The sequence below is a fragment of the Polistes fuscatus genome, unplaced genomic scaffold (assembly GCF_010416935.1).
Source record: "Polistes fuscatus isolate 324 unplaced genomic scaffold, CU_Pfus_HIC Scaffold12, whole genome shotgun sequence".
Lineage (NCBI taxonomy): Eukaryota > Metazoa > Arthropoda > Insecta > Hymenoptera > Vespidae > Polistes > Polistes fuscatus.
In genome coordinates this window covers 4,037,834-4,061,685 of record NW_025113020.1, presented here as the reverse complement: position 1 = coordinate 4,061,685, position 23,852 = coordinate 4,037,834, and the positions used below count along the sequence as shown (strand labels likewise).

The following is a 23,852-nucleotide window of genomic DNA, read 5'->3' as shown; positions in this document are numbered from 1 at the left end:
AAATCTACATATTCATTAATAAGAAGTTTAATTGTTTTGATGTATTTCAAATTATTAAGGTGTATCTCACATTTTAGTACTCTTGATGAGTACATAGTAACTCAAAATTTAATAGATCTACATATAAATTAGTTCTAAGTATAATTGTTTTGATTTATTTCAAATTATTAAGGTGTACCTCACGTTTTATCGTTAAAAATATAATCGTTTGAATGTATTTAAAATTAAAAACCACTGTCCACACTTTAGTACTCAAGTATTAATACTTAATAACTCAAACTTAGATAAATCTACATATTCATTAATAAGAAATGTAATTGTTTTGCTACATTTAAAATCAATAAAGTATCATCAAAAATTTACTAGATCATCATAAATATAAAATCTATGATTTCTAAATAAAAGTAATTAAAATAATCAGACTTGTCATACTAATAACTACTTAATATTTCATGCACATGTGTTAATATTGTATATCTAAGATCTATGATATGATGGAAAAGAAAATGAATGAAATTAGTCATATTGAATTCAGCATTTAAAAATTAGAAAATAAAAATATATATTTGAAAGAAATGAAAATAATTAGACTGTGTTAGATTATTATTATTAAACAAATGTAGATAATTACACACAGAAGGCAAGAAAAATATGTTTAAATTTGTTTAATCTCATAAAAACGTAGTATTGAAATAAAATATTGACGTTTCTATTAGAGATAGGTGATAATTACGTAATGAAATGAAATCGATTGAAGATATGGGCCCAGAAAATCGGAACGCATAGAAAGAGAGGAAAGAAGAGAAGAGAAGAGGATAGGAGAAGAGAATGTGTGAGAGGAATCGTGTGAGAAGCACCTTCCTGATCACACACCGGATGAGACGAAACTTGGTATGAAAACGTCAGTCGCGTGCCGACCAGCAAACCAGTCGGATCATTCAACCTTTTTCTTCGTAACATACTCGTTCATCGTCTCGTCGTCCCTTCAAAAGTTTATTTATTACCGACTATTAATGTTTATTAACCAATTATTGAAAACAAAACAAAACAAAACAAAACCAAGAAATAAGAAATGTTCATCTCGTTGTCGATTGATTATTAATTGAAAAAAAAAAAAGAAAAAGGTGATTATTTAACCCAAGAAAAAAAAAGGATGAACAAAATTGTATCAACATTTGTGAAAAAAAGATTTGCAATTGTTAACGAATAAATAATATAATTATCGAATAAAATATAACGCATTAATGTAATTCGTGTTTCTCGAAAGAAAAAAAGAAAAAAAGTGTCAGTGAGAATAAATGATCGTTTGAATAAAACATAATTTCGATATATTCAGTTAAATTAAAAGTTTTTCATATAGAATAAAACAACCGGTCAGGATTAAACGAAGCATGATCGGTGATAATTCAATTATCGCGAAGTTGATAAATAACGTTGGATCGGTAAGGATCTGACGTTTGTATTATTGACAACGTTTCAAGGAGGACAAACGTTATCTTTCATTATTTTTTTCCTGAGGATCGAAGAAGAGGATGCCGAAGAACAGTATGTGGAGACAAAGGCGAGTAGTCGTTCCTAAGAGGTAAGTAAAAACATTTTCAAATTGTTCATCACGTTTACCTCTTTTTTTTCTTTTTACCTCCAATATCAACATATTATTAATAAATATAATTATATTAATTTATAATAAATTAAAAAAAATAAATAAATTTTATAATTAATAAAAATATAAAATATAAAATATAAAATATAAAAATATAAAATATAAAATAAAAAATAAAAAATATAAAAAATAAAAATATAAAAATAAAAAATAAAATATAAAATAAAAAATATAAAATATAAAATATAAAAATGTTATTATATATTAAACAAATTATATTCTTATGTAATTGTATTATTATTATATATATTATATATATATTTATTATTTATAATAAATTATAAATAATATATAAATATATATACATAATAAATTTTTAATAGTTTTATTTTCTGGACAAGATAAAAAATCAATTATATAATAAATTATATTGTTATATTATATATATTTGTTATAACAAAAAACTCGTAATATTTATACTGTAATTCATTGTTTCTTATTCATTAATCATTCATTCATTCCATTCGATGTAGAAATAAGAAAAGTTGGTCAAACTCGCGGAAGGAATGCAATTATTTAATAAGTAAATAAAAGTTAATATTGTAAAGAGAGAGAGAGAGAGATAGAAAAAAAAGGAAAGGAACTTTCTATGTAAAGATACTTTAAAAGTTAGGAATAAAAAGAAAAAAAAATAATTTCCCTGGATGAAAGCGAAAGTCAATGAGACGAATCGGTTGGAATAGGATAGATTCGGCGAATATTCCACCTTTCTTCTGTGTTAACCATGATCGCGTGTAACAAGGTTATCATTAACTAACTACTAGGTTCTTTTCTGCATGCCTGACTTTTCGCATAATCGTTGATTTTGCCGAAATCACGCAACTCCTTAATTATTGATTTTACGGGAAAACTTGATGGTATATTTATTTTCTAACATAGAATGCATTATTTTATACACATTTATGATTAACATTTGATTTACATGAACTTATTTGATTGATTTGATTAATTATTTCTCTTTTAAATTTAAATATTATTTTGTTAAAACATATATTTTGCATTTATTACGAATTCATTCCTAACGTTAAATTTCATTTAAAAATAAAACCTATCTCCGTGGATTGATTTTTAATTTTAATAATAAAATTAAATTATTATTTTATAATATTTATCTGTTGGTTTTTAATATACCGTTATGAAATATTACGTAAATATTAATTTACACCTTCTTCCACGTTTTTCTCACCCCCTCCCCCTTTTCGTTTGAACAACGTTTGTAAGTCTTTACAAAAAAAAAAAAAAACAAAACAAATAATAAACATACACGTTTTAATCTAATATAAATTACACAAATGATATATTATTTGAAGGTTACTAATTATTAATGAAATATAAAGTAGTTTAAGTAATACTGTAAAATAGAATAAAAGAGATGAAACCGGAATGAATACGCGTCCAGTGGTAATAGCAAAGTATTCGTTTTGTTTGTTTTTTTGTTTTTGTTTTTTTTTTTTCATAACAACCAAGCTATTTACGAGGCATGCGACAAGAGTATCGGTCTACTGCATTTCAATTTATCTTCTTACTTCTCGTAACTAATATCGATACCGTGAGCGAAAATAAAAGGAACGGTTAACGAACAAGTTCGAAACGTTTAACGGCATCGTTGTACGTTCCTGTGTTCGTTATTTTTCATTTCTTCGTTTCTTTTTTGTTCACAATTCTAAACTCCTCGTTAGTATTGGATCAAAATCTGAATCATCGCGACAGGAATTACGATGATAAAGAAAAATTTTTTAAATTGGCCGCTGTCGGATAAGAAATTTCTCTCGAAGTTATTTATTTTTAACAAAATATTAAAAATACAAATTTAACAATGTTCTTGGTTAACACCATAATACAACGTGTACTTAAAGTTCATGCAAAATTTGAAGACGATTGAATAAATAGAACTCGAGATATCATGTCGACCAGTTTGAAAAAAGTACTTTCGAGAAAAACGCATGCGGGCTGAAGCGGTATCCGATCTTACCGTATTGGATTGTTCCATTTCCTTTCGGGGACATATTTTGAAAGGTCTATACTTTCAGAGAACGAAGAAAGAAAAATAATAAAAATTGAATTTTGTTTAAAAATTCTAAACCAGACTAATACCTTCTTAAACGTCTCGTGCTAAGCATAAAAGTAAGGTAGAAAAAAGAAAAAAGAAATAAAGAGAAAGAGAGACCACAATTTATGCCGCATGAGAACGTTCGAATGATCGTCTACGTGTCTCGAAATAGAGATCAAGCTTGGCCCCTTAAACAACTATCGAATGGTATCGATACTCTCTTGTGCAATAGAGAGAACTTGAAAAATTGTCTGATATCGTGTATCATAATCTATTCCATCCATAGAAAGGATAAATAATAATAATAAATAGAATCAGATCTCGTGTATTACAAGGTATCGTGTATTATTACACGATGACAATAATAAAAAAAATTTTTTTTTAAATTAAAACATTCGTAGAAAATAAATTTTCACAGTCGGGGACCCGTTAATTATTCTAACAACGATATATATATAACAAATAAATAAGATAGAAAATATACAGACAGGTGATTAATTAAAGGTACGAGGATGCCTATTCGAAGAAATATTTTATTCAATCGCGTATCCCCGATAGGATGGAAATGGATTTTCCGGAATGTTTTGTTCATCAGCTGTTTTCTAGAAACGAATTGACCTTACGTGTCTCTGTACTTTCGTATCTATCTTCCTTCTTCTTTTATGTTTGCCGTTACAGAATAGGTACGCGTATATTATTACACGATGACAATAATAAAAAAAATTTAAAAAAATTAAAACAATTGTAGAAAATAAATTTTCACAGTCGGGGACCCGTTAATTATTCTAACAACGATAAATATATATAACAAATAAATAAGATAGAAAATATACAGACAGGTGATTAATTAAAGGTACGAGGATGCCTATTCGAAGAAATATTTTATTCAATCGCGTATCCCCGATAGGATGGAAATGGATTTTCCGGAATGTTTTGTTCATCAGCTGTTTTCTAGAAACGAATTGACCTTACGTGTCTCTGTACTTTCGTATCTATCTTTCTTCTTCTTTTATGTTTGCCGTTACGGTATAGGTACGCGTACCTTCTAGCTTACGGTTCCTTTCTCCCTGTGTCGTTGACACTACTCCGACCGATACCGTTCGTTTCTCGATTTCTTTTCCGGAGAATCTTTTTATACGTAACTATTCTTCTTTGTGCATGCTTACCTATAGTTAATCCATGATAAAAACTCTCTCTCTCTCTCTTTTGATTTTTAAAGCAACAAGAGCAAAACATATACATATGTGTGTGTGTATATATGTATATTTTGTTTTATTATTATAATAATAATAATAATAATAATATATATAGCGAACGTGTCGATGACAGATGATTTCCTTGCGTTAACATTTATGGGCAAAATCCTTCGCGGTGTTAAATAATTTTTTTGAAATAAGCCTTACGCCAGTAGAACGGGGCACGTGGTTGTAACCAATAAGGATTAAATTACGCGAACGAGTATTGCGTGTTACAAGTATGCAACCATATACGTAGGGTACTTAATAATACATTCGTAGTCGTGATTTAACTGTTGTCCGTGACAACGGGGGTTTTTTTTTTTTTTTTTTTTTTATTTTTCTTTCTCAAGTACTTTTTTCTTACTTTACTCTGTGTCAAATGATTTAATTTATTTAATAATGACATAGGTCTTATTATTTAGTTGAAAGGTTCGAGAATAATATGAATAATTATTTTCTAGTGGTTTATGTTTCAGGTCGTTTACATTTTATATTTTATATTAGAAAGCATGATGTCAAAAAGTAATTATCTCGAAAAGGTCTCGGAACGCATTTGACTTTACACCAAGAGTTTATAATTATTTTTGCTTTATTCTTGCCTTTCTACTCTCGATAATGAAGCTTCGTAATACCGTCAGTATTGCGGAAATGAACGACATATAATAAAGGTGTCTATGTAAATGTGTTTGCTATTGCATCAATATTTCTTTTATTTATTTTACCGTTATAACGCATATTTTCTTTACAAAATAATTATTATAATATATTATTATTATATATATTATAATATAAATATAAATTAAATTATTATTATAATATAATATAATCTTTATTAATTTTTTATATATATATTTTTTTACAGTTTTACAGTCCATTCCTTTTTCAATCGTTTAACAAAAATTCCAATACTATTTTTGCAAATATAAAACTATATTAACAAACAAATATATATATATATATTATATATTTATAATGAACAAAATTATAAATCAGATTTTACAGAAGTATTATTTAATTAATTAAATATAATTATAATAATAATTATTTGTTTATAATTTTATTATTACATGACTGATCGTACGAGTTCTGGATTCGAGTATTGTAAATTGAAAATCAAATCTAAATAACATAAAATACAAAAATTATAAACTTTCTAATTTTTCGTGGTCAATAAGTTGCAACGTTGTATAGTTCAATGGCAAACCCCAAAGATCTTCGAGAACTTGGATTAAAACTATAGAAAGAAATTACAAAGATGAAAAACTTCATCATCGTCCTAGAATTTGTTGATATTATAATAAACCGCAATGTTTCTCGTTACGAACAACTTCGAAAGTAGCATTCAGCTCGGTTTCCTTTTGGTATATCTCTCTCGTTGAAATACATCGGAGAAGTAAAATATCTTTCTATTGTATTACAATGATATACAAGAACACGCAATATATTTACGTATATGAAAGATTTCTGTAAAAGGAAAATACATTTGTTTCATATTTCGAATTGTATGAAATTTTGAATTACTTTTAATCGATATACACACGCATACAATGTTTTTAAATATAATATTCTGATCCCAGATATATATTTTAATATATTTTTCTAAATTTCCATACATATATTTAAATAAATATTTAAAGAAAAATTTTCAATTATTCAATATTATTAATAATTATATTTAAATAAATATTTAAATAAAAAATTTCAATTGTTCAATATTATTAATAATTATATTTAAATAAATATTTAAATAAAAATTTTCAATTATTCAATATTATTAATAATTATATTTAAATAAATATTTAAATAAAAATTTTCAATTATTCAATATTATTAATAATTATATTTAAATAAATATTTAAATAAAAATTTTCAATTATTCAATATTATTAATTATTAATTTAAATAAATATTTAAATAAAAATTTTCAATTATTCAATATTATTAATAATTATATTTAAATAAATATTTAAATAAAAATTTTCAATTATTCAATATTATTAATAATTATATTTAAATAAATATTTAATTAATTTGCATTGGTAACAATAAGATTCTATTGTAACTTCAAACGAAAATAAGAGTCGATAGAATGTAACGCAAAAAAAATTTTGTATACACGGGATATGAATATTAATTTTGTACATGAATGATCTCGTAAAAGTATGGTATTTTTCAAAACAATCGAAAATATGTAGTACCACGAGTTATTTCTTACATTCCCACGTAGTTTCACTGCGTTTTTTTTATTTCTATTTAACACATATTCCACACCTTCTTTTTCTACATTTTCTTTTTTCAGCTTCTCCTCGTCAGGGAAATATTTCTCGAACACTTTCGTTTTCTATTTTACGATATTTACGATTACACTAAACAAATAAATTTATTTATTTGATTTATGTACAATATCACCGAACAAGAATTATACGAATATTTATTTTTTTGATTAATTTTATATTATTTTTGATTAATATTAATTTTTTAATATTTATTAAATTAATTATTAATATTTTTGATTAATTTTAAACAACAAAATTTAAACACACACCAAGCACAATTGTGTGATTTTTAATCTTTCACGGTAACCATATAATAATATATTTAATTATTATTAATAATTAATAGTTATATATTAAAATATTAAGACCAACACAACAGTTAGATGATTTTCTACGTGAAATTTGCGTGTACCCTATGGCATAACCTTATTACACCATAGCGAATAAAGTTATACGTATTTCATGGTGGAACAACAACGAGTACCCTTAACGTGAAATTTATCTTACGAGGGTAATCAAAGTATCCTCGCAGTCTTGTAATTTACGAAAGGGGCCGACAAAGTTTTTATTTCTACATTTCTACATTCCTATTTGTATACGTAGAAACCTACAAATAATAATAATAATTCTCGAATAAGGATACTTTCGTAATTTCATTTATAAATGTTTACATTTACGGAATCCAAAGTTACGTTATATGATTTGAAAATTTGTTATAATTTTTTAAAATAAGATTTTATATATTGAAAAGGAAACCAAAAAAAGAAGACAAAAAAAAACAAAACAAATATATTTTATACAAATTACTTGTTTCATTGTTCGCTCTGATTGCAGAACCATCGAGCTTATCGCACTGGTCGGTATTTCCTGTACGCTTTTTCTTTTTCTACACACGAGAGAACTGCATTCGCGTCTTAGAAAAATGGAGGTACGTTTGCAACCGGGCGAGGATGAACTAATCTCTGGGAAACAATTGTCATCGGGTAAGTATGGTCATTTCTTTGATTTCAATTTTAATCGTGTAATGGATACTCATAGGTAGCGGGTAGATACTCAACTATGAACCCGATAGTTGACAGATCTACTTCAGGGACGCGCCCCTGCCTACGCGAGCCTTGGTTTATCTCCCAAAACCATACGGGTGAAACCATTGTCCTATCCCTGACTCTCCTTTCAAACCCACTAATTCTCCTTTCTTAATATCCTATAATTTTATACTCGCCAACCCGTATGGCCAGCGTGCCGAGTTATGGCCAAAAAAACCCTTAACATGCGTTAAGGGAAGCCTATGCTCAATATTGGGCGCAAACGGGCTACAGAAGAAAAAGAAGTCCAGAAATAGGTGCTAACAAAATACTAGAAAAGAATAATAAAATATTCCCATCAATTCGTCAAACCCACTTAACAAACTTAACCTCTAAATTCTTAATACTTCTTCAGAAATCAAATACGTCATATTTTAGACGTAATTAGAGGAAATTAAAATAGGCCTAAGTCCAGTAATAGGTGCAAACTAAATATTAGAAAAGAATAATAAAATATTCCCATCAATATGTCGAACCCACTGATCAAACTTAACCTCTAAATTCTTAATACTTCTTCAGAAATCAAATACGTCATATTTTAGACGTAATTAGAGGAAATTAAAATAGGCCTAAGTCTAGTAATAAATGCTAACAAAATATTAGAAAAGAATAATAAAATATTCCCATCAATACGTCAAACCCACTGATCAAACTTAACCTCTAAATTCTTAATACTTCTTCAGAAATCTAATACGTCATATTTTGAACGTAATTAGAGGAAATTAAAATAGGTCTAAGTCCAGTAATAGGTGCTAACAAAATACTAGAAAAGAATAATAAAATATTCCCATCAATATGTCGAACCCACTGATCAAACTTGGCCCCTAAATTCCCAATACTTTCTCAGAAATCCGTATGTCATATTTTAGACGTAATTGAAGGAAATTAAAATAGGCCTAAGTCCAGTAATAGGTGCTAACAAAATACTAGAAAAGAATAATAAAATATTCCCATCAATTCGTCAAACCCACTGATCAAACTTAACCTCTAAATTCTTAATACTTCTTCAGAAATCAAATACGTCATATTTTAGACGTAATTAGAGGAAATTAAAATAGGCCTAAGTCCAGTAATAGGTGCAAACTAAATACTAGAAAAGAATAATAAAATATTCCCATCAATATGTCGAACCCACTGATCAAACTTAACCTCTAAATTCTTAATACTTCTTCAGAAATCCAATACGTCATATTTTAGACGTAATTGAAGGAAATTAAAATAGGCCTAAGTTCAGTAATAGGTGTTAACAAAATATTAGAAAAGAATAATAAAATATTCCCATCAATTCGTCAAACCCACTGATCAAACTTAACCTCTAAATTCTTAATACTTCTTCAGAAATCTAATACGTCATATTTCAGACGTAATTGAAATAAATTAGAAAATGTTATATATTCGGTGTGGGCTAGGACAAAAATTAGGAAAGAAAAAGAAAATGAAAATGGTAGTTGCACGGCACTTGTTTGCCACTTCCTTGGCACTTGATTACAAGGTACGGCAAGGAATATTCTTTGTAATGGTAAACGTGAGTCTCGACTTCCCGCTTGAGGAAGGTCAAGGTGTGAGAGTGAACGTACGAAGGACTCAGACAAGTTCAAGAGACGCCGCTAGTGGTGAGTCTCCATCCCCGTTTTTCTTACCTTTCCCTTCCCCACCCCTAACCTTCCAACTTCCCCTCTCAACCTTCCGAACCCTCTTCCCTCCTTTCCCCTTTTGTGTACCTTTAATACTCGTTTCGCTTCATCGAAACGTAACTTCTCATTTATAAACAAACTAACTCGCTTAATATTCTACAATCCAGTTATGTTAATTCTCGATATGTTATAATTAACTAATAATAGAAAAAGAAGTAAACCGATATATCCGTTAGTATCGTTTAAAAAAGCAAAAAGGAAACATTAATCGAAATAAGTTTATATCATCGTTGTGTTTGATCGTTGGATTCGTAGAATTTATCTGATTCAAAAACTAGACTACTCGTTGACTTTGTTTTTAATGTATCGTTAAACTAGTTTTTTTCTTTTTCTTTCTTTTTTTTCTCTCGATTAATTAGATTACTTTTTTTTTAGCGAGTCTTCGTGAGAAAATTTACGCTTTAGAGGTTAGGTTTAATTTAAAACGTGTTTTTTATATGTTCGTACATGATTATATACTTATATGTTCGCAATTAGTTAGTATACTCGCGAATTTAATACTAATATACACGAGAGAAAAGAATATTTTATAATAATTAATAATAATAATAATAATAATAATAATAATAATAATTTATTTATTTATTTAGTTATTTATAGGCTTAAATTATCCGTTTAAAAAATTATATTGTAGAAATATAATTTAAAATAACTTTATATAAAATAATATAAAATAATAATAATAATTAATATAAATAAAAATAATATATAAATATAAATTAATATAAAATAATATAAAATAATAATTATAATTAATATAAATAAAAATAATATATAAATATAAATTAATATAAAATAATATAAAATAATAATTATAATTAATATAAATAAAAATAATATATAATATAAATTAATATAAAATAATATAAAATAATAATTATAATTAATATAAATAAAAATATATAAATATTAATTAATATAAAATATATAAAATACTTATAATTAATATAATAAAAAATAATATAAAATTAATTAATATAAAATAATATAAATATAAATTAATATAAAATAATATAAAATAATATAAAATAATAATTATAATTAATATAAATAAAAATAATATAAATATAAATTAATATAAAATAATATAAATAATACGATATCAATATATATAATACATAATATGATATATTTTACGTAGGAATACAGAAATACGATAATGGTGAAAGTAAGTAGTTTTTCTTTTGATGAAAATAAAAAAAGGAAAAACATGTACTGCACCCAACTAATACATTTACCAACGATGCATAGGTGTGTTCCTGTTTGAACAGTTTCTTTTTTAAAAGGAAAGCCTTTCACAGGAAACGTTTAATGATCGATAAACGCATCTTTCGATTCTTCCGTACCGGTTTAAGCGATATTCGATCAGAAAGTTGGTATTCATGAAAACCATCACGTACTCTTTATGATTATATCAAGTTTTATTCCTTGAGAAGAATATTTTTTTTTTGTTCTTTTTTATTTCCTTAATAGATACTGGAATTAAAATTCTCTCATCTCACCTGGTTAAGTTACTTGTGTGTGGATAGATGCAATTAATAGTTTCACGAATGCAAATCGTTGCAGTTACTTTGCCGTTCTCTTAACTAAGTATTAAATTCATTACAGTTAGACCAAGCGTATGACCTCTATTTATGACCGCAACTACCGATACCTTACCTTACGCTGCCGTTTTAATTAGCAATTAGGTAGGTGTTCGTTATGTGTTATTATGTTCATATATTTTGCTTTGTACCTTTTTTTCTGTTTTTTTTTTCTTTTTTTTTTTTTATTGTTCGTTCAACCGACCCAGTATACGAAATATCAACTATTGTCTTCGCATGTTTAATGATTAACAACACAATTTAACCTAACCTTCAAATTATTATACTTTAAAATATAATAAATATCGAAACAGTATGTTTAAAGTAATTTCATTGACGGTTACTTCGATTAATTTCTTCAATTAATGCTGTGAAATATATATTATTAAATTATTTCATTATTTCATTCGTTTAATTATTGTTCATTAACATTAAATGATATAACAATGCATAATTTCGAAATAAAAATGATTACTTTTCCATGTTTGTTCAATTTTTGTTTGTTTAATCGTTGTAATTGCATACGAACGAAGAAAAAAAATCTCAAAAAGGTTATGGGAACGTTAATAAATTTCTTGCGACAATTTTAATTCGATTTAGAATTATCGGAGAGAAAGTAAATGTATATTGTGAAAAGGTTATCAAGATTAATACTTAATACTTAAATATTATATTTTACAAGTACTCGTGAATGTAGGTTTCTCTTCGTTGAATTATTTCAACGATGAAAATGTAATAAGATTTAACAGTTAAGTTTAACGAGATAAATAAATCACATTTATATCGAAAATTCAGTGTCCCGATGGGAGTGATAAAACTGGAGCAAATCTGATACGGCAAGATTTAACCTACTTGTTGGTAGAGAAATTACCGACACGCGTGTGACTCGTGTTATAACATATTGCAAGTATTACATGTATATATGTATGCATAAGCAGTTAAAAAAATAATTTATATACCTATAAGGTGTTTTTTGTGAAATAATATTTTTGATATCGCATCGGGGAAAAAAAAACAACACGTTTTACAGTATACTCTACGATATCAACGATATTTGTTATTAATGCAAATTTTTGAAAAGATCATTCAATTGTACTTAGTGTCAATCAAAGATTCCATATTTATATGTTGAAATCGAACAAATATTAACTGCGCTGTGCGAGTTTAAACAGAGCCTAAATTTTGGGTTGCAACGAGTCACGAATACGCACGTTTCGATTAATAATTTACAAATTAAATGTTTATATATTTGTCCATAAAAAATGATCGATAAAGATGATGCAAAATCAGTTAAATATATTCCATGGTTTAAAAGTCAAAAGAAAAATGTTTTTTTTTGAAAATCGCACACGTTTACGTGCGCCATTGTGAATTAAACCATCATGTATATATGATGTTATTAAGTTGACCACAATTGACTGTATAATAAATTGAAACAACAAAAATCTTCATTTTATACAATAAGAAATGTAATTGTATTCGATACAATACTTTCCCTTCGTGACAAGATGTCAGCGTGGGTCGAATACGCCCTACATGGCACGGAACGTATTAAACGTTGACTTCCTGCAGCAGCAGCCAATCAGAAATTGTCTTTCCAATTCGTAATTTATTGCAAAGAAGAAAGACTTTTGAAGGATCGTAAAAATGTATGACGAAATAACGAAAAAATTATACAAAATGTCATCTATTGTAAATGATCGTACAAATGTGGATTTTCGTGAGTAATCGATTAACAAAATTTCATTGGTTGTTGTTTTTAAAATTAGAAAGATCAAAATCACTGAAATTCTCTTGGTCTCCATTTCTGAGAAAGGTCATTAAAATGTGTGCGTGGGTCTGTGTTCGTGAACCTTTTTGACTTATTCAGGTAGGAGACTACACAAACTATAATTAAACATAACCACAAAAATACCTTTGTTTGAGAGAAAGGAATTGGTATCGTGCAAACGAGTAAAAGGCGCATATAAACGCCAACACACACGCAAGAGCACAAACACGCGAGGACCATTTTTACGGACACGTCGCGTCGCTTTCACGACTTCTGGGTCAGTAGGGCTTTCCCTCTCTCTCCCTCCTCTTTCCCCTTCCCCTTTCTCATTTAAAAAGAGAGTAAAAGGTCGTCGGTCTGATCGGATCCGGTCCGGTCCATGATCTCTCGTGCAACGGCATGCACGTCCGTTACTTTTTTTCGAACGTCTCGCGGTTCAATTCCACGAGAGACATTCCGACTATCTCAATCTTTTCCTATCTATCAATTTTTTTCGATAAAATCTTTATGACAATCGATCGTACGTTTGACAATCGTTAATATATATACATTATTGTTTAATAATAAATGATTGACATCATATTATTTTATATGTATTCTAGGATTTAATACGATCATCGTAAAAAATTGTGAAACGTTTTTTAGGTTAGATTGAAAACTGCATCTAATCTCGTGGTCCAATTCCAATACGTTTCAATTGACTGGATTTTTTCCTATCTATCAATTTTTTTTCGATAAAATCGATACGATAATCGATCGTACGTTTTACAATTGTTAATATATATACATTATTGTTTAATAATAAATGATTGACATCATATTATTTTATATGTATTCTAGGATTTAATACAATCATCGTAAAAAATTGGGAAACGTTTTTTAGGTTAGATTGAAAATTGGATCTAATCTCGTGGTTCAATTCCAATACGTTTCAATTGATTGAATCTTCTTATCTACCAATTTTTTACATAAAATCTTTATGTTAATCGATCGAACGTTTTACAATAATTAATACATATTTTTCCGTTTAACAATAAATGATTGACATCGTATTATTTTATATGTATTCTAGGATTTAATATGATCATCGTAAACAATTGTAAAACGTTTATAGGTTAGGTTGAAAATTTGATTTATAAGAGACCATAGATTAAAACAATTTTTTATCATAAATTCTGAAAAATTATCTCGAAAATGAATGGTCACATTAAAATACGTCATTTAACAGCAATTTATTATTAATAAAATTCTTAATCGTTCATTTGATCGAATCGTCAATAAGATAGCATGCAATAAAAAAGACATTCAGATTATGATTTTGAAAGGCTTTCACCGACGTTTAACTCGTATCGTTTACGATCGTCTTCGATTTAACGGAATTTCGATTATGTGATTCATTTGACATTACGTATGAATATCCACACGCTTATTCGTTTAAAATGATTGATATTTTGTAGAAATGTTCACTATATTTCCAACAATTGATTATTATTACAATTACCTGTATATAGTTTATTATTTATTTATTTATTTATTTATTTATTTATTTATTTCTTATTCCATCCCTTTCGGGTTTGGAGGGTTTGTAGTTTATTATTACAAAGTATTATTATTACATACAAAAAAAGAAAAAAGAAAAAAAAAAGAAACAAAAAATAATTAGTTAGAATTTATTCAACATTTTAATAATATTTTATACAAACCCTATTTAATTATTTATATCGTCACTATAATTTTTTGACTCATCCTATTTTCACAATTTTACAAATCAAGTTGAAAAATAATAAAAAATAGTCTGATGATAATTATTCCGATACGTTAGATAAAATAAATACGAACTAAATCTTCAGTTAATAATTAAAGAAGCGTAGTTCCTTTCTAAGATTCACGTGCACGATTATGACCGTAATGGTCAGCACGAATCTCGGCCAAGATCAACGATATGCTAACCTTATGGGGAATAGTCCGGTTTGAGTAAGCTTCTTTTAAAGGCAAACAACGTACCCGCCTTCTTAACGGACCCATACACGAGAGTACATACACACATACAAAAGCAATACAATTTTTCATTCCCAGAGTTGAAATTCCGACAAAGGTAATACCGACTTATTCTCCAGTTACTAGAAATTGGCAAATTTTTATACTTTTTCTTCTTCTTCTTCTTCTTCTTATTATTATTATTATTATTATTATTATTTTTCTTCTTCTTTTATAATATCTTATATTATTTAATATGATTATTTAATATTTATTATATATATTTAATTAATTAAAATATTAATTTATAATATTATTATTAAATAATATTATTTTATATAAATATTAAAATATAATTTATAAATATTATTAATTTAATATTTATTTATATATTATTATTAATATATAAATAAATATTATATATATTATATATAATATTTATTATATATTATTTAATTATTTAATATGATGATTATAAATAAAACGAACGTTATTTACGTTTGGTAACGGATTAAATGGATAAAAGAAATAAATGATTCCCGAATAAACCACGATGTCATAAACATTTCTTTTAGGTTTCGAAAAAAATTAGTATTTTTTTTTCTAATAAATTTAATTAATGTTTTATAAGTATGAATTTTGTCAATACTTTTATTTTATGTTAATAAATCAATGAACAGCTTTTGTTGGTTTTTTTCTAACTTCACAGTTTAAGGACTCAGAAATTTGTACAGCTTTTTTTTGGGGGCGGGGGGGGGCGGGGGGGGGGGGCGGGGGGCTCAAATTTAATTCGATACGTCGAGAGATTAAATGTAAATTTAATGTTAAAATGTAAATCTCTCTCGACGATGAGAATATAAATCTGCAAAGAATACGAAAGTTTCGATTTATGTTTCGACGTGATAAAAAAAAAGGAAGAAATAAAATAAATAAGAGCGGAAAAAAATGAAATGAAATGAAATAAAATAAAATAAACATGATATAGAGAAACATATTTTCAAGATAAATCGGTCGGGCATTATTATTATTATGATATTATGAGAAATAATCATCGTGGATGTTAGATGAACAAAATTGAAGAGCAACGATGCAAATCTCGTTCACCTAGAAAGTTACCGACTCGGTTGCTCCGCAGTAATATAATGGAAAGGAAAAAATATAAGAAAGAAAGAGAGAAAGAGAGAAAGAGAGAAAGAGAGAGAGAGACAGACAGAGAAGTAAAGAAAAAAAAAACCCAATTGCTTCGGGGCACCAAGTATTTTTTGTTCTTTCTCCCCTTGATTGGTTGCAGTCTTTCCCTTTCTCTCGCTCTCTTTTATTTCAGCTTTCTTCAATGATCTCGAGCATCAATCGTTTTTTTTTCTTGCCCGATATCGAGCAACTTCAGAAAAGTGGATGATGCATTTACTGGTTGCATTTTTTTAAAGGGCTATTCCAATACGTTAGAGTTCTGACTCGTGGTTCAATTCCGATTACGTTCCAACTATCTTGATCTTCCTATTTTCCAATTTTTTCGATAAAATCGATACGATAAACGATCGTACATTTTATAATTGTTAATACATATTTTTTCGTTTAATATTAAATGATTGACATCGTATTATTTTATATGTATTCTATGATTTAATATGATCATCGTAAACAATTGTGAAACGTTTTTTAGGTTAGATTGAAAATTGGATCTAATCTCGTGGTTCAATTCCAATACGTTTCAACTATCTGAAACTTCTCATTTACCAATTTTTTCGATAAAATCGATACGATAATCGATCGTACGTTTTACAATTGTTAATATGTACATTATTGTTTAACAATAAATGATTGACATCGTATTTTTTTACATCTATTCTATGATTTAATATGATAACTGTAAACAATCGTGAAACGTTTTTTAGGTTAGATTGAAAATTGGATCTAATCTCGTAGTTCAATTCCAATACGTTTCAACTATCTGAAACTTCTCATTTACCAATTTTTTCGATAATATCGATACGATAATCGATCGTACGTTTTACAATTGTTAATATATACATAATTGTTTAACAATGAATGATTAACATCGTATTATTTTATATTTATTCTACGATTTAATATGATCATCGTAAAAATAATTGTGAAACGTTTATAGGTTAGATTGAAAATTTAATGTATAGAAGTATTCCTATAAATCAGGAAGTAATCAACTTAGATGAAATTTGTAAAAATCATCTCGGATGCGAGTTTTCATATTAGAATATCTCATTAACGATCGAATGTTATTTTGTTTTTTAGAAGGAGTTCAAATGGAATCTACACCGAGCGGGAACGATCATTATCCGAACTTGCAGCGCGTTACCGAGAAGGTAATATTTCACTTACAATTAAATTATCTTTCGAAGAAGATAAAAAAAAAAAAAAAAAAAAAAGCAATAAGACGAGAAAGATAAAAATACTCCGTCTATTTTATTCGTTGTTTTCAGAATAATTATTCTATGGTTTCGTATAGGTAATTAATTTTTTTTTCCATTAGGAATGAAATTCGATTATCATTCGGTAGGACGATCGATGAAACTTTTTTTTTTCAAAGGAAATAGTGTTACGCTAGGATCTAACGGGGAATTCTATCTTATATATATATATTCCAGTGAATGCACTCGAGTAAATACACGGCATCGAATAATTCAACGATACGATTCATTGCACTTGTAAAACGTTCAACCGATTATATTTTTTTCCAACTTACGATTTGAGGCTCTTTGAAAATCAGAATGAACGAATCGCATTAGCTGTGATTTTGAAAATAAATGCTTTAGACCAATTTTCAAAATGGATCCTTACATTTCTACCTTTCATTTCTTTTTACTAACCTCAATAGCTGTGATTTTGAGGTTAGTTCAACAATATTTTGATCAAATTTCTTTGTAAAATGGATATCAACAAATATTCAATATTTTAATAGAAAATAAACTAATCTGAAATACTTCACTCTGATTTCTCAACGTTTCAATTAGAATAATCTCGACAATCCAAAAAAAAATATAAAATAAATACTAATTAGAAGAGATAAAAATTGCCAGCATGATTGATGAAAACGGTGATCCTTGACGAAGGTCGAGGTAAAAAGAACATAGGAGAAAATGATTTGGAAAGTTTTTTTTCTAGTTTATTGTCTAGACTACTAACATAAGAGCTCGTTAAAGATCTTGGTTGAGGATGCATCTATGGGTGTAATTATTAACCGGACCACGGTTCGCAGGCTTTGCGACAACGTTGGTGAAAAAAAAAAGTCATTAGTGTACGTAGATAATAAGTAGAGCACGTGAATGAACCAGATTGAACAAAAGAATATCTCGATTTACTTAACAACCTTTTGTTTCATTACAATGATCTATTACAATTAAACAGTTAAATAATTAATATACCTCCCATTCGGTAGTTCCGTAATTTTACAAGAGGAAAATCAAGATGCCAGGATATCAATCTTTTTTTTTTTTAATTACAGTTGTAATATCAGTACAGGCATCAGAATCATACACCGTATAAGCTGTAAAACTCAAAATTTAACCATAGAAGAAATTTCACATACATTCTTATATAACATTTCATTCCAATTGACAAAATATATCATTTTTGCAGTTTAAAATTGAATTGTTTACAGTTTAAGCTCAAAACTTTTCAACCCTCCTGATGTTCGTAATCAAAACTTTTCAATGTACTTAAGTTTGGTTAGGTTAGAAAATTTTCAATCCACCCATGTATATCTTTTCTAAAATATCATTTCATTTTAATGAATATTTTCCCATTAAAATATAAAACATAAAATTAATATATAAAAATGCATGTGAAAATTATGCCTTCGTTTTCTAAGAGAAGGTTAAGTATTTACGTTTTATTACTTGAACGGTGTATAATCTTGATGGACCCAGACAACTGTGTAAATATAATAAAAAGAAAAAAATCAATGTCAACTTAACTTTCCCTATATAATTTTGTAAGAGTTGATAGATCATATTGTTAATAAAGAAAACGTAATGAATCGTAATATATTTGATTGATAATGTTACTTGTGAAATACAATATGAAATATTTTTTAGGTTAGATACAAAGTTAAGGTTAGAAAAAAACAAAACACAATTATGGTTTTAACTTTCCTTTTGCAATATTGTAAGAGTCGGTAAATATTATTGTTAGTAATGAAACGTAATGAATCGTAATATATTTGATTGATAATGGTACTTGAGAAATTCAAGAGCAAGTATTTCTTAGGTTAGATACAATGTTAAGGTTAGGAAAAAAAAAAAATAAGAAAAAAAAAAACAAGTGACGTTCTAAATCGTTTACGGTGAAAGCTATCGAGACACGACAACGACATCATAAAATGAAAAATAGTTTTACCAGTGGCCATTAATCGTACGAGTAGAAGACGTTCGCACCGTAATCGGAAATAATTCACTCGCTTGGGATTCTCTCACTTACATTTTAGAAAAAGAAAAAGACTCCTTGACTTTATTGACTCCTGACTGAATTAGTCTTTACACGATTTATGTTTCTTTCGTTCCATTGCAAGAAAATCTGCACCTTTCTATACTTTTCAAGAAGACACGCACACACTTTCGATCTTTCGAGAACAAGTAACCACGATTAATCGTAATTAATTAGAAAGTAATTGATCTTTAAGAAATAGATACTCGTTCTAGATTCTTAGAAAATAATCATTTGGAAAACATGTTCAAAATAACATGGAGAATGTTAAAACAAACATGGGTCAGATATTTGTTATACCACCCTATATATTATATACGTATAAAAATAGATCAAAGCGTAACTGTGCGATAACGATATCGTTTACCTAATGACTTCACTTTTCTTAATCCTTTCCACTCCTACGTCGAGTGTGACTCGACATTAGTTTTTTATCACGGGATATCCTTTGTCGAGTCTTACTCGACAATTTTACTTTTATCTAACCGATCGAATTACTTTATTTCTTTTAATCAAAATAAATTTCATATAAAATATTTAAAAACGTTTGGGAGCTGTTGGTAAAAACATATAATAATTGAATTATAATTTAGGATTGCAAATGGTTGAAAAATTAGAATTTTATTTGTCTATTTTTGCTTCTATGTTTCATTGCCGATATTTTTCTTTGAGTATATTGTAACGATACTAAATCCCATTTGTCAGGGATGAAAGGTTAGAAAGGGGAAAAAATTATTTCGAAGAGTCTGTTTCTCGAGTTTCTAAGTCAGAAAGAATGACTTGAAAGTTTTCCGAATGATAGTAAATGTATCTAGCTAGTAGTATAAAGCTGTTAAAACGCAACTAATGTAAGACACGCATCAAGAATGTACATACTTCCCTATGATCGGCATCGAGTACGTTGACCGATCGGTAGGACTGCCAGATGCTTGAGACTCTTCAGGAAGTGACTGTATACTGTTTTCTTACCTGTCTCTAGACTTACCAGAAATGGATTCGATCTTATTTTCATCTTTTTTCTTTTATACTCGAGTTGAAAAAGCTTTGCGAACTCTTACTCGTCACGATGCATTGACGTGTACCATCCTAATCCTATATTATCCCACGGTTTTCAATTTATTATTATTGTTAAGTGAATAAAACGTAATGGTGAAGATTTCAAAATTTTATCGTATTAAATTTGTATTTAGGTTTATATTAAATATGAAAAAATTTGATTACTTAATTGAACCGAATGGCTGACCGAAAATGGTGGACAAAAAAATGGTGGACAAAAAAATGGCGGATGGAAAATGGCGGACAAAAAATGGCGGAGGAAAAAATGGCGGACAAAAAATGGCGGACGAAAAAATGGCGGACGAAAAAATGGCGGATTGTTTTATTAAAAATTCATTCAGTCTTTTTGAACATTTTTGTTATTAAAAATTTAATTGGAACGAAAAATCCTATATGACTAAGCCGTTGAATTGATTTTTCTCGAATTAGGCAAATAAAAAGTCAAATAAATCGTATTACACTATTGTAAAAAAAAGTTCGTTATTTATTTTTTAGTACGAACAAACGGAGGACATCGATGGATTGAATAACACGAAGAGAACCGACAGATTGGTACTTTTCTTCAATCGCGTACCAAAAGTTGGTTCTCAAACGTTCATGGAACTTTTAAGAAGGCTTTCCATGAGGAATGGTTTTTCCTTCAACAGAGATCGAGTTCAAAGAGTCGAAACGATACGTCTCGCCCCGATTGAACAGGTACGAACCCCAACCTTCTCCTCTTTACCAAATATTCCACTCGATTATCACGAATCATTTCAACTGAATAGTAATTGTTTGCCTCAATTGAAAGTTGGATGTATGCTTGCTGTCAAAATCGCAAAAGCTCAGCTCGAATTGGACAGACACGTGGAGGATATAGGTAGACAAATAAACAATAACAATTTGTCATTTGTTTTAGCTTCAACTAGCCAGAATGGTCAGCAGTTATTCGGAACCATCGGTTTACGTTAAACACGTGTGTTTTACGAATTTTACCAAGTGAGTCTTAGCCGTTAACTCTTTAACCTTTTTTTAACAGATAAATTCGTCAACCATTCTTTTTGACATACAAATAAAATTGAATTGGAAAGCATTAGAAAAATACTATTTCATTAGTTCAACAATTATATTTAACACATTCCGTATATTTAATTGAATGCGTCAAAAATATGTCAAAGTCTACAAAGACACATGAAATTAATGAGATCTCGTCTGATCTTATTGTATGTCAACGAGGATTAATAATAATGAAAAAAGAAAAAATCCCTACCTGATTTTCAATATTTTTATAATTCCCTAGGTTCAATTTACCAGAACCAATTTACATAAACGTTGTTCGTGATCCAGTTGAAAGGGTTATATCTTGGTATTATTACGTCAGAGCACCCTGGTATTACGTGGAAAGGAAACAAATTTTCCCTGATCTACCCTTACCCGATCCGAATTGGTTAAAGAAAGACTTTGAGACGTGCGTGTTGAAGGGTGACAGGGAGTGTCGTTATTTGGAAGGAGAAATACACGAGGGTATTGGTGATCATCGTAGACAGACCCTTTTCTTTTGCGGACACAGCGAAAAGTGCACGTGAGTTGATTTTTAATTTTTCATGCATCTACAGGGTGTACAGGTCATCCCACCTAACTCATTTATTATCATCCGTTTTAATACACCCTGTATATGTGTTATCGTGAAAGACCGAAATTGAAGAATGTCAGGATTGACATGGTGAATGTCGACATATACCAAATAAATATATATAGGTGAAAGACCGAAATTGAAGAATGTCAGGATTGACGTGGTGAATGTCGACATATACCAAATAAATATATATAGGTGAAAGACCGAAATTGAAGAATGTCAGGATTGACGTGGTGAATGTCGACATATACCAAATAAATATATATAGGTGAAAGACCGAATTTATGAATTTATTCTCATAGATTAATGCTTCGGACATACACCAAGTGACCATGTGAATCCTGACATTGTCAAATTTCCGTATTTCGTTGTCACGTTTGTTTCTTTGATAAAAACCATTATAACCCGAATTGCTATTTAAAGTCCTTTCAACACGGTGGGAGCCTTGGAACGTGCCAAACTAGCAGTCGAGAAACATTACGCGGTTGTTGGTGTCCTTGAGGATGTGAATACTACGCTAACCGTCCTGGAAAATTACATACCTCGATTTTTCCGAGGTGCAACAGAAGTTTATCACGGTATTAAATTATTATAACGTGTTAACGTTAATAATTATCATTCATTTTCATATAATAATTCGAATTAGTCGTTATATTATATAAACGTATTGTATATATTCGTATATTTTGTTGTTGTTGTCTGTCATTATGGTAGTTTTTTTTGTTTTTTTTGGTTTTGTTTTTAGATCAAACACACGCGTTCACCAGTATCAACCGGAATTTCTTCAAGCCGCCCGTTAGCGAGGAAGTTAAGGATATAGTTCGTCAAAATTTTACTCGCGAGGTAGAATTTTATCAATTTTGCAGGCAACGATTGTACAGACAATTGCGTGCATTGAAGTTTACCAATCAGGATATAACTATGAATAATCGTTTATAAAAAAAGAAAAAAGAAATTAATAAAAATCAAATCAAGAAACAATTATTTTCGATTATCGTTCGGGTGAAAAAATAAAATTCGTTCGATTGTTTAACATTTAATCCTTCGCAATGTTATATTTATATTTCAATTTTGTTTACCAATTTTGTTTGACAAATTTACATCGAAACGTTTTATTTGAAATGTATTTTGATTTGAGAAAAAAAATAGAATTGAATTAGAAATCAAATTAAAATATGAATAAAATTGTCGAGTGAGGCTCGACAAGGGAGGGTTAGCATTCGATGGCGAGTCACGCTCGACATCAAAGTACAAAAGGGTTAGAAAACTTTAGAAAAAAATTTGATTTTTTAATTGTTTTAATTAATACGATGAACAATTGTCAACGGTGAATCCTGTCAAAGACTGACAAAGAGAAATTATTTTGGATCATGAGTTTTTGTA

General features: G+C 28.2%; 1 protein-coding gene across 3 annotated transcripts; it reads left to right on the top strand.

The window, feature by feature from the left end:
• Positions 1-1,179: 1,179 nt before the first annotated feature.
• Positions 1,180-23,450, top strand: LOC122513404 (heparan sulfate 2-O-sulfotransferase pipe). Of its 3 annotated transcripts, XM_043629739.1 has the most exons (9): positions 1,180-1,442; positions 1,519-1,582; positions 8,062-8,210; positions 17,609-17,679; positions 21,350-21,550; positions 21,753-21,832; positions 22,134-22,415; positions 22,893-23,047; positions 23,215-23,450. In XM_043629739.1, exons 2-9 carry the CDS (start codon positions 1,533-1,535, stop codon positions 23,406-23,408), a joined length of 1,182 nt encoding a protein of 393 aa, XP_043485674.1. In that variant the 5' UTR covers positions 1,180-1,442; positions 1,519-1,532; the 3' UTR covers positions 23,409-23,450. The 3 variants fall into 3 exon arrangements, with proteins under 3 accessions (XP_043485674.1, XP_043485673.1, XP_043485675.1); XM_043629738.1 differs by lacking the exons at positions 1,180-1,442; positions 1,519-1,582; positions 8,062-8,210 and adding an exon at positions 9,580-9,925; XM_043629740.1 differs by lacking the exons at positions 1,180-1,442; positions 1,519-1,582; positions 8,062-8,210 and adding an exon at positions 11,634-11,694.
• The last annotated feature ends 402 nt before the right edge of the window (positions 23,451-23,852 follow it).

Excerpts from the sequence above, each read along its gene's own strand:
- LOC122513404 (XM_043629738.1), top strand. The coding sequence starts at position 9,697 with ATGTTATATATTCGGTGTGGGCTAGGACAAAAATTAGGAAAGAAAAAG. Across the intron at positions 21,833-22,133 it reads TGTTTTACGAATTTTACCAA|GTTCAATTTACCAGAACCAA; the intron begins GTGAGTCTTAGC and ends ATAATTCCCTAG. Across the intron at positions 23,048-23,214 it reads TGCAACAGAAGTTTATCACG|ATCAAACACACGCGTTCACC; the intron begins GTATTAAATTAT and ends TTTTGTTTTTAG.